The following is a 12,733-nucleotide window of genomic DNA, read 5'->3' as shown; positions in this document are numbered from 1 at the left end:
AGACGGATACGATGAGACCCGGTAAATGTCCGATAATGTGCTGCCACTTCTAATCTCTAAGTGTTATGCCGTGATGTGGTTTGGTCCAACCTCTCGTCCTTGGTGTCTACTAGACGGCTGTCTTTTTCCCAGCTGATGACAGGCTCTGGCAGACCGTGGATCTGGCACTGGAATCTCGCCACACCGGACTTCTCAGCATGCACTGACTCCGGTTGGACATGGAAGTCTGCCATGGCTGTAGGGGGAGGGAGAGCGGGATATTAGGTCATAACATCACAACAACAAGCCTGGCTGCTTACAAGGAAGTACTATTTATGTAAGATGCATGTATATTCATACTATATTTCATGTTTATTTCATGAAAATAAACAACGTATTTATAGACCAAGCAAAGTATGGAGTATTCCTCTAACACGTTGTCCTTTACCATCTAGTCATTATATCTGCAAGGGTAAAGTGAAATAGATTCAAAAGCTGTGTGAAGTGCCAATGTCATCAGCATGCAGTCACATGCTCAAGATAAGAGATGGATGTGATTACTGAATGTAGAATTGCTGTATTTAGGACACAAGCATCACCTTATAACAGCGCTTGACATCAAGTGCACAGTGCTCTCTTTACTCGTCACAGTACTGAACAGATAAGTAACTTCATACAGGGTGGTGAGGATGAAAAGGAATATTACTGCCAGCTGTAAAGTTATTGTCTGAAATACATATCTCTTCTCTCCTTCTCTGGAGAAACATATTTTCTAAACAGCTAAAAGCACCTTGTTGTTCAGAAAGTTACAATACATTTTTCTTCTTCTATGATGGCTATAACCTATAACTAATATTGTGGCATTCCTCAAAGGATTTCTTTTGTGAAAAGGGTCAGGGTTTGAGTTTCTTTTTTACTCCTCTTTCTACACAAATATTGTGAGAAACACTTACATTTTCCGTGCAATATGCCAATTATGTTCTCTTGCACTGTGTTTACTAGTCCCCAATGTATTCACCTACCATGGAACTGCGGTAGCTGAGATTTGAAAGTCATAACACTGTAAGACCTTTTGTTTTAAATTCAAGAAATGTACTTAGTGATGGAAGGCAACTGGAAGAGATGTAGATGTTCTTACATGTAAGTCCTACATTTCTTAGAAAACTTTCTTAAAACGTCCCCTTCAAATGTCATCATGAAGAAACACTTTTAAGCTATAGCAGCATCACATGTAACACTATCTGATTCATCAGTTGTTGAAGGTGCTCTCTACATACATACATACATATATACCGATATATATGTAAAGTACGTTGCATATGGATTTCCTGCCATATGTTGACATTTAGTTTGTAGGCCAGGAAGGTTTTAAAAATGCATGCTAAGACAAACAAAGAAAACACACACGCACACACACACACACACACACACACACACACACACACACACACACACACACACACACACACACACACACACACACACACCGCCATATAGTGTAACCAGTATCAATATCCCTACAGAGAGCCTCACTCAGCTGCACTTCACATATCTACTGCCGGCAGAACAAAAGCAACATCGAAGGTGGAGCCAGCGACAAACTCAATTAGAGAGAGGCCCTCTTCTTTAACAGTTCTCCCTCCTTCTTCAACCCAAGTGTACTCATTTAAATGTCAAGCATAATTAACTTGGACACAGGAGGACTTATCTGAACACTGTTAGCATAACAAGAGGGACGGACCCCTTATTATTTCATAACCTCCTGCTCTTCCCAACCTGTAGTCTGCGTTAATTCATTGCTACAAAACGAGCAGGAAGTAAGCAGCACTGCTCAAGAAGCTTATTAATGACTGAGACATGCTTGGCTGTTCCACTAATTCATTTGGTTCCCCCTTGTATTTATCTAGCAGTTAGTTAGTTAGATAGTTGTGTAATGTTTTTGCATTTCGCCTTTTCTACTAACATATAATTCGTATTTGGAAAGGGTTGAAATAGAGACGGCACAGGCAAATCTTGTTAATGGACAAGAGACAGATGCTTCCGGTAGCGTGGCAGTACTTTAGACCAATGTGGCTGCATCATGTGGTCTAGCGCTGTGATTATTCCATTTCAGAGCTTAATAAGAAGCGTGGCATTCTCCAACACGACTTGACCCTAGAGCTCTGAATGGATGTATGGAGCTCTAATATAAAAATGTTCATTTAGTATTCTTCCAGAAGTGACAGCTCCCCCTTCTCACATAACGAGATCTCTATGAGAGGAGATAGCACATTCCCTTGTTTCCACTGTCCCAAGATAAATTACACCCCAAAAGATCAGACTGTTACTCAGCCTGACAGGGGCTCATATTTTTTCTTTTGCCTCTCTACTATGAGGCCACACTTAAACAGCTGTATATCTTACTGGGGTAATTCAGCTTAAGTGCCTATCTCAGGGGCCCAACTGCAATTTTTCCACCTGGGACCCACAACCTTCTATCCATAAAACATTTTAGGCCAACCTCACTGTGAAGTATAGGCTTAAAAGTCACAGAGAACATCGGCAACATTTTATCACCAAACCAGTATTATAGCACACATACAGCTCTTTACACGTACTTTAGATAATAACTGTTTCCTTTTACCACAGTGAATCGCGAGCCCTAGAACACTCTTTTCTTTCACTTTAGTAAAGTTTTAAAACACTGAAAATCATTGCAAACTTGCCAGAAGTATACAATTATTGTATATCTCACATGACAGACTATTGGGCCATAAGAACATTTTCATAGGTTTTCACTTCTTTTCGAGACCGAGTCCTGACAAAAGCAATCAGAAATAGTTTCTGTCTCGATCTTCTGTAATCCGGTGCCCGAGGCAGAGACTGGCAGGGTGTAGCATTGAATTAAAGCCCTGAAGGCATTGTCACTGCAGAAAGGTTACGAGCAGTGAATCAGCTAGGAACCCTTCAGAAAAAGAATACACAGAAAACAAGCAGCTCAGAGTGACTGATGTGATCAAAGATTCTTGCTGACATGGAATACAGTCTCAAAATTAAGATACACACATGACGCTGTTTTTACTGTCCATGTGTACTAGAACACTGGGGACACGGAGAAAGAAGCAACATTGCACTTGAATGCTGAGGAACAAAGGAGTTAAAAAGGAGGACCAGTGCCTATGGGAGCTTTCTCGTGAATCTCTGCCAAGTAGTCATGGTGTCCGCTGATCTAGCTGTTGTGTGTGTCCGCCGACTCAACCCCCCTAACGGGCCCCACCCTTGGCCTTCATGCATAAAACATGGGTTCTCTAAGAGGCCCACACCCCTGCGACTATCGACACACTCATAAAATCAGACACAATCCGAGAAATCACAATAGGGTTACATACACAGATAAACACATACGGAAGCAGAGAAACTTGTTAACCATCTGTGCTGCATGTAAAGGTACCTTTTTATAGTGTGAGAGGTTGCAGAGTCAATCTAAAGTGATATAGCTCAGCTACAGCACATAAACATATACAAAGAGCTGCTTCAACAGAAACAAACAACTATATCGATCCCCCTTTGGTGCTACAGGAAAAGATAGACACACATGAGGCTCTCTCACTTATCTCAACACCCAGCCCGAAAAGACATGTTGCTCTATTATTTTGTCACTCTTCCTTTGCTAAGTGTTGACAGACGCATGATTAAAGACTGTCCGCTACCAGCTTGATGCGGTTGGCTTAAATAGAGCAGGACTAATTTCTGCAATAAGGAAGAGAAAGGTTGGGGTGCATACTAAAAAGAAATCTATAAACAAGTGCACATGGAGGACATTGCTCCTTGAACATATGTCTGAGGATTCCTCCATGACAACCACAAAAGAAGAATGAGTGAGGGAGTAATATGAGGGAAGGTCACAGACACGAAATGTGAAGTGTGGAGATTTAGATGGATAGCTGAACATTAAATCAGGTCTTGTCAAAACTCTGGTCATCTAATAATAGCCAACAAGTGAGTGGCACTGCCTGAATGTTTGTTTTTACAATTTACGACCAAATAGTTCCAAGAAGGAAACATAAACAAAAATTGACATGAAATTGTGTTTTAAATGTGAAACTTTTACATGATGAAAGCTCACAAAGACACACAAAGGATGAAATATGAATCCAAGTGCTGAAGTACTAGTACTGATTATTGGGTTTGAGGGCCAATGACAAGCTAAAAGTGCACACTACTGGTCATGTACAACAGATATTTATGATGCTGAATGTTCATATAAGCAACTCAGATCCATCTAATGAAGAAATGTAGATTAAATGGTGATTATGTGAATGATCCATTGACAAATTTTTCTTAATGGCCCCAAAGTAATGATCCATCTCTTTTTGCTCAGTTAAACACAAGCACACACACACACACACACACACACACACACACACACACACACACACACACACACACACACACACACACACACACACACACACACACACTCACCAGATAATTATTGACAAGGTGATTAAAAGCCCAAACTCTGATGTTCCCCTGCAGCAATGACCGCATCAGCCAATGTGATGACACATTTCCATGTTTCTTTTACACATTTTTTCCCGGGGATGATTCATTGATATGACAGAGGTAATGACGCCAAAAGAGGAACATGCATCCAACAGGACCATTCAAACCTGCAGCTATGGCGTAAAGCTTCAGTGAACCCCGATGTCCCGATGTCATCTCCCTCCCTCACATCTACCCTTGCCTGCAGTTGCCCTACCCCCCAACTCTACCGTACATTTTCAACCATTTGCTCGACTCTCCATCGCACCTCTCGCCCCACCCCCATGAGCCCTATCAGGCCTGTGACATCATTAAGCACATGTTGTTCAAGCAGCGGTGATGACTGCCGCACTCACCCCACCCCCATGTTGGTAAACCAGTAAAATAGAGATGAGGTCCATAAATAATGGAGGTGTACGGTGGTATTTCAGCGTGGAGAGCCCACACTTCAACAGCCTTTAAATAGGCATCCCTGAAATAGCAGGTCCTGTGCTGGGACCTTAGAGATGGCATTTTAATGCAGATGTGATATTTTATTGGCTCCAAGACCCACTAGCCCCCCCTCCCCCCAAACCTGGGCACTGCTGTGATCAATCTGCTGGTTTGTGGTGCATGATGCTTATCACCTACGAAAGGAAGGGATGCACGCGCTTAGGTTGTCTCTGACACGCATTCATTTGCCTCATTTAAATGTTTTGGCACATCAACACATTCCTGCCAGTACCTGCACGAGCCAAAGCATCAGTTGAGCTGCATCTCTGCCATTCAAGCTCAGCTGGCAGATGTAAGGATGTACATCTGGATAGTAAGGCTTAGTAACAAGACCTAATCTTCATTGACATTAAATACTCTCTGTCCAATATATGCATATGCATATTTCTAATACAGCAGGAGTTTACAAGCAAGCTTTATTGTTATTTTTTCTAGCAGTACAGCTTTACATTTTACTCTTTGTCTCCTTTTATGGTGGGAATGTTGTTGTTGTTGTATCTGGCACATGATCAGTGTCTACTCAACAGGCACACATATTGATGCAGTGCAAACTTTGCCCTTACATGTATTAGACCTGTACTGTTTATTTGAATGCAGCTATGCAAGGAATTATTCTTAAGACTTTGGTTTTTGCAAGCTTCTATTACTATAAGCGAAAACTAAGTTTTAAGGTGTTAGATGAAATGTCAGGTGATCATCCTTATGGCACCATGAATTTCTACATCAAAATTCATGGCAAACCACCATGGCAAGCTGTTGAGATAGTTCACTACAACATGTCAACATCATGGTGGAGCTATAGGAACGGTCTGGGGATCAACAAAGTCACAAGGGGAAACATGGATGTTGTCCAGAGTGATGGACTAACATTGACATTGCCATCCCCAGAGCCACACCACTAGTGTGACTAAAAACTACCTGCATGATCACCTATGTGGTTATAAAAATATCAATACTGTATCAATACTGCATGGCATGCCTTTTTTCCAAATGTAGAGAGAGGACGTTGAGATCAGACTGCGCAGCATGAGTCATACAATGCAATCAAACACCAACGCACAAGCTTTAAGGGCATTTCAGAAAACAATGATCATCTAAATGTCAACCAAAGAACACACATAGTCTGTTTATTCATGATTTTCAAGCTTTTCGCTCACATGTCTTCGGTGATTTCCTCCTATTTGGTTACATAAACTCACATCTGAACATGGCAGATTTTCTTTCTTTCCCCTCTCACATTACAAAAATGTTTTCACTGAAACTGAATTGCCTTTTCTGCTTGTGTTGCAAGCTTGTTTGAATTAGGCTTCCCCATGGTGTGATTGTCCTCAGTCTGTTGTGTTGATCAATATTGGAGCGCTTGTGTGCAATAAGTTAAATAGAGTAAGATTGATAGCTGCTATTAAGGCTCCCTGTAGAAAGTGGATGGAGCAGCAATGCTACAATAGTTACTACTCAAAATAATGCTTAACATCTCTTCTCTGTTTAAACATGGACGTTAACGATAGGCAATGGTATGCTGAATGACCCGAAAAAATAGAAACCATGACAGTTCTGTAATAAATAATACCTTTATAAAGATAGGAAGTCCTACATGAAAGATTAAACAGTTCCATAATACGTGAGTAAACTCAATCTGCTGAAGAGGATGGTGTAATGCTCCAGTAATGCTTTTGCCAAATACATTTGTAATGTTTAGCCGTATGCTAATTTTTAGGGCTAGAGTTAACCATTATGTTGTACTGAATTAGACCTGAATTGATTAGTTAATTAATCATTAATTATTCAGCAACCATTATAGTTTATTATAGTATTATAATAATTCATTATTCGACATTCCAGCTTTTCAAAGCTGGTTTTCTTAGTTTTCTCTTACTTTGGGTTTTGAACTGTTGGTTGGTTACAACTTGGGCTTAGTATACTTAGTATTAGTATTGTTAGTATTTTACGGTACAAAGAATGATCAAGAAAATTATCATAATCATGAATTGCAGCCCTATTCTGGTTTGTGCAACATTATGAGGGATTTCAAATATTTAACTCCTCCATATAGTAAATTATTTTGTTTTTGTATATCTTTTTCATCTGGTCAGTATTAATTACATATAGCAGAATTATATAATATAATATTGCTACAGTAAACCCTTTGGTGGCTGAATAACATTAAAGGTTTGTCTATATTCATTATTATACTGCCTGTCTATAGATCGTGTGCATGTGACGTCACGCTTATTTCCCAACCCGTAAGTCAGCCATCTTGGTTGTATACACAACCAAGACGGCGCCCGTTCACGTGTGAGTTGCTGCAACGCTTCGTAATTTTCTTTGTATTTAAACGTCTAAGATTGAAAGAAAATGCCAACCTTGTGCGCAGTGTATAATTGTGGTCATAACGCTACTCGTGACCCAGAGAAACGGTTCTTTAGATTTCCTAAAAATCATCAAAAACAACGATCCACAAAAGAGGGATGAATTGCTGTCTACCGAACGGCGTAAACTGTGGTTTAGCAACATAACTCGTGAGGATTTAACAGAAGAAAAAGCACAATTCACCCGTGTGTGTGGCGTCCACTTTATATCTGGTAAGAGCTCATGCTAAAGCTATGTTTTCAATGTTTACGTTAAACATTTGTGCTTATGATATACCTGAACACTGTAAGACCTTACTTCTCGTCACTAGGAGAAGCGGCAAAGCTTTATGATAGCAGCCATTTGCTCTTTTCTTCTGTGCATGTTTTTGTTTTGCTTATTCTTGAGCCTACTTCACTTCTGAAAAGCAAAGCACCAATGTGAGAACATGCTTCGCTTAATCCAGCCATACAATCACAGTGTGCGAGGATAACAACGCTGCTCTTCTCACTCACAAACCACGGCTTGAGCGGTGTATCTCGAGCTCTTTGAGAGTGATTTACACGGGCATGGACGAGCACCGTTATCTTTCGCTGGTTTGGTAAGAAGACTACCAACCCAGCCAGAAACAAAGAAATTATAAGCATCTAAGCTCTTGTATGCCTTCATTTGTGCGTTGACGTTTGTAGCACAAGGTAGTTCACAATATCCGGATATTCAATCGGCGGTAATGAATCTAAATCCTCAATATAATCCGACGTCTTTAGCGTGTACGGGTCAAGGCCGCAAATTTGGACTTTTTCTCTGAATCTTGCCTTTGCAGAGGACTCCAGAGAGCCACAATACTTTGAAGAAGTCGGAGTTGTATTGTTGTTGTTGTTCGCTTTAGACGGCATTGTTGATTTGCATATCATCCAACATGGCGTCGCACGCATACGTCACACAGTTTTGTCACGTGTTTGCACACTACCTACATGGCCAGTGCTGAACAAACACTGAAACAGAATATTTAGACGTGATTCACTTGCTCTGCATCAGCTATAAGTAGTTAGCTCAAAGGAATTAAGGTAAGAACATAAAAGCTCTTTTGTCACACAAAGACAGTATGATGGGAAGACACATTGCTCACTGTCTAGTTGTTTCCCCCCCCCCGCCCCTCCTAACCCCTCCACCTCAGGAACAAAGCCTAGGCCTCCCCTAGTGCCCTGCATGTGCCTGTGCCTCCGTCACACCCCTTACTCCTGCGTCACCTCAAGCCCCCTCTACCCTCCACCCCATCGTCCCTCCGGCCTATGCTCCTCCCACTCCATCACCCCCAGGCCCCTGCACTCCTGCTCTGCCCCTGTAGCCCTAAATCTCCACACTAAGCCTCCTACACTCACTTCAGCATGCAGGGCCTAATTAAAGAGAGACCCATTAAAGCACAACAGATGCTGGAAATTAAGGGATTATTTAAATGATTCCCAGTCGTGGCTTGGGTAAGATTAGAGACAAGGGAGAGAGAGTGAGAGAACTGGGGGAGGACAACAGAGAAAGGAGGGTTAAAATAACAGACACACCAGTACCATAAAAAGTAGCATTTGATTTTAAATTAAGTGCCAGTAGTTCTCCTTGTTAGTGTTAACCTTGTTGATATTGTTTCCTTTTTCTTTTTTTTATAAAACAAAACAAAACAGTGTTAATATATGTGTGCGCATGCAGAGACTCACAAAGAACAAACACGTGATTTGATGCGTGAGAACAAAAAGAGCGGGGCCTTTTGTAACAATTAAGGACTAACTGGTCGTAAAGCTTTGTACTCATTAAACAACTTCAAACATGCGGTACATGGCTCAAAACGGGATATTTGTTGCTTTCCAAATACCTCAACAATCTGAACATTTTTTACACTGCCTATCACATTATCTAGTTTATTCTGGAACACACAAATATTTCTCTTCAACATGCAGGTCAGCCCAGGACATCCATTCTCAGTATTTAGGACATCCAGTCTCAGTATTTAGCACCTCATGGAGGTTCATCCTGTACTGACAAACACCCTGATCACCTAAAACAGGGGTGTCAAACTCATTTTAGTTCAGGGGCCGCACACAGCACAATTTGATCGCAAGTGGGCCGGATCAGTAAATCACAGCATAATAACCTATAAATAACGACAACTCCAATTTGTTCCCTTCGTTTTAGTGCAAGAATGTACAAGTACATTCTGAAAAAGTTCAAATTTAATTAACTATCTTTTTTACTAAACATTATGAACAACCTGAATTTTTTAAAGAATTAAAGGTGCAATTTCAACAATATTAAGCCTCAGTTTATCATTTACACATGTGCATTACAACTTACAGACCACAGTGTATCTACAAAAGGCACAAAACATTTCGTCACAGGTATCTGGAACAGTATTTTACTTCACATGTTTGACACCCCTGATCTAAAAGGTTGATGCAGAAGAGTAATCCTGACTGGCCAGTGGAAGATGGTGAAAGAGCACAGGTGTGAACTGTTTTGAGAGTGTTTACCTTTAATGGCTGTCTAGGCTTAAGAAATGCTTTTCTTAAAACAACATGCAGCTTCATAGTTTTCCTTTTCTGTTTCCCAGTTGTACACTAGAGACCCCCCGAAATAGAGATAAAGAGGATCTGCGGACACAGACTGCTCAGTGAATGAGCAAACGCTCCCATCAGCCTGGAATCCTCTACTCGAAATAATTTGATCTCCTCTTAACTTGCCCCCTCCTTAGATTGTCCCTCTGCCAAATGACCACCTTATTGAGGACATTGCATGTGCGCTAGCTCCAGAGAGCTTTAGTCCCATCAACCTTTCATGCCTACGCTCCACTAGCCTCAGCCAGACACTGTTTTTGTCTTATCGAGGGTTTAAAAATCTGTATAATGATAATGGGCATGTAAAATTTGAGCACCTTGTCTACATCTGATGAGTATTGCTAGTACACGTGTGGCTCATAGACTCATGGGAGCTGCAGTTGTTGAATGCTAACAAATTATTATTATTTTATCTTAGTTAAAATAGCTATTTGTTTCCCTATAATAGTAGTAACATGCTTTGCAATGCCCAGTACAGCATAGATATCCATTTAACTCAGAATTTGGAAGAATTTTTAAAGAGTACTAAAAGAAAGCCTGAAAGAACTGAAAGCTGAAAGCTAAGTATACCAGAAGCTGACCTGTAAGTGGGTCGGGATTTGGGCTCTCTATAGACTGCTGATTTCCAACCTTTTCTCTTCCCTTTAACTTGCTAGATAGTGGAGAGTAAATCTTTTAAGTAAATTCAATTATTTTCTCTTGAGCATTTCAGGTAGCGTTAAGCATTCCTTGAGGGTCTGCGCTCAAAATCAATTGGTAGTAGAAGAAGAAGAAATTCACCTACTTTACTCACACATGCACTCACTCACACCCATACAATACTTAGCACAGCAGCATCACCAAGACAAGACAGAACAACAGAAGTCATTTACCTTTCCTATTTTTTCATCAACTTTGAAATCAGGCTTTTTGAAAAAAAAACATTGTTCACCAAGCGTTTATTGCAGAGACTATTGCAACTTAAAGAATATTCTGTCACTCTGATTGTTGCAGGGAAGAGGCTATGCCTTCACAGTGACATTCTCTACTTGCCCAGAGGCCACATATCTAATTAATATCGGCAATACCTCAGTATGCAACTGCCTGCTTTAGAATTCAAATGAGATGCCTCTCCTGTCATCCAACCAGTATATATGAGCTCATATGCACATGAATTATGTGCCGTCTTTTATTTAGCTCATTTACTGTACGCCCTCTGCACAAAAGTGAAACCATACAACCGCTTTATCCCTGTTTTGTCGGCCCTTGGTGTTGGAGAGTTTGAAATATTTGAAAACGTTTTAGAGACATCTGGGGTAAGATAACGTTTATATTCAAATGGCAATGCCATTAAATTCTTCTTTGGATCGTGTCCGCCTCTTGTTTTGTGAAGCCAGAAATAAGCGAGGCCCGCAGACAGCCGTGGCTCTGAATAACAACCTGGACGGACATTTGGCTTCACAATTCTCCTCAGTCCACACATATTACTTCCCCCTCATTAGAGGACAACTGTTGGGCAGTCAGGCCAGTCTGAGGAGGCCAGGATAAATCTATCCAGAAAAGTATTTCCTTTGTGCTGCTGTTTCTTGATCATATATCGCTGGTGGAAAGAACACAAGTCTTGAGACATTTCAGGAGATGAATATACATTGATGTGTGGGTTTGTCCCTTTCTGAGAGCGGAGCATGCAGTGTTAACTATGCATCTGACAGTGATTTTGAGGGGGGCTGGCCTGAACCAGGGGTAGATGGATGACCCCACATCTGGCACTCCCACGGGACATCTGAAAGACGCAGGGCGGGACCGGCCCATGCGCTCCACTGCATCTCACAGCACCCTGAAGACTGGGCTCCCCAAATGGCTGTAACGGCTTTGTAAATCTCACCCCTTCTTCACTCCATCACACATACACGCACACGTCACACACACACACACACACACACACACGGAAGCCTCTTGCAGTTGTGTGAGATCCCTTGTGCCTCAGCTGCTTGGGTTCCCATTGGGCATTTATCTGTCTCATTATCCCTCTTGGTTTTCAAAACCTCTCATTAAAGTTTCCAAAAATGCAATCTTGTCAAAATTCACACAAACAAATACATCGACAGAGTGACAACTGCATGTGGACAATTTGGCACAATTAAATATTTTTCTAAATCATTGCCAGCAAACACAAACTGAATATTATTAATTGATCACTTATGACTTGCACTGTCCACACTAGCTTTAGAACTGGTGTGGTTAAACCTCCACTTAAGAAACCACAACTTGATTCAGGGTCTCCAATGTAATTATTCATTATTTTCAAAAGTACGAAATAGAGTTGTGTCTCAGCAACTTTCTGCCAACATAATTAACAGTGATTTCTTTATCCGATTCAATCTGCTTTCAGGGCCTGTCACTCACTCCTGAAACTGCTCTTAATAAAATGGTGAATGATCTTTTGCTTACTATTGGTTTGGATTCCACCTCGGTACACCATAGATCACTGTATACTCATAGACCAACCAGAAAATCAATTTGGCATCTGCAGCCTGACTCTCGTGTGGTTAAATACTGTATGTAGTACCTCAGGGCTCTTTTCTTGGCCCTTAATATTTCCCTTGTTTGTCAAATGATATGCAGTCATGGAATTAATTTCCACTGCTACACTGATGGTGTATGTGCCTGATATCAGCAACATAGCTAAAATTAGGTATTTTCTGTCCATGGCTGATGCAAACACCCTAATTCAAATCATTGTTTCACATATACTTGATTATTGTAACATCTTGTTGTCAGGCTTTAGCTTCCCTTCATTGGCTTCC

The 12,733-nt window shown here is 41.0% G+C and overlaps 1 protein-coding gene across 1 annotated transcript in view; it reads right to left on the bottom strand.

The window, feature by feature from the left end:
* igdcc3 (immunoglobulin superfamily, DCC subclass, member 3) overlaps nucleotides 1-12,733 on the bottom strand; it is a 54,335-nt gene that overhangs the window by 20,842 nt on the left and 20,760 nt on the right. The window contains exon 3 of the mRNA XM_029455694.1: nucleotides 91-235. Within this exon, the coding sequence (XP_029311554.1) occupies nucleotides 91-235 (145 nt within the window). The remainder of the gene's footprint in view (nucleotides 1-90; nucleotides 236-12,733) is intronic.

This window comes from Cottoperca gobio, chromosome 3 (genome assembly GCF_900634415.1).
Source record: "Cottoperca gobio chromosome 3, fCotGob3.1, whole genome shotgun sequence".
Lineage (NCBI taxonomy): Eukaryota > Metazoa > Chordata > Actinopteri > Perciformes > Bovichtidae > Cottoperca > Cottoperca gobio.
Note: the sequence above shows the minus strand (reverse complement) of the source record. Positions and strands in the feature narration are given on the sequence as shown.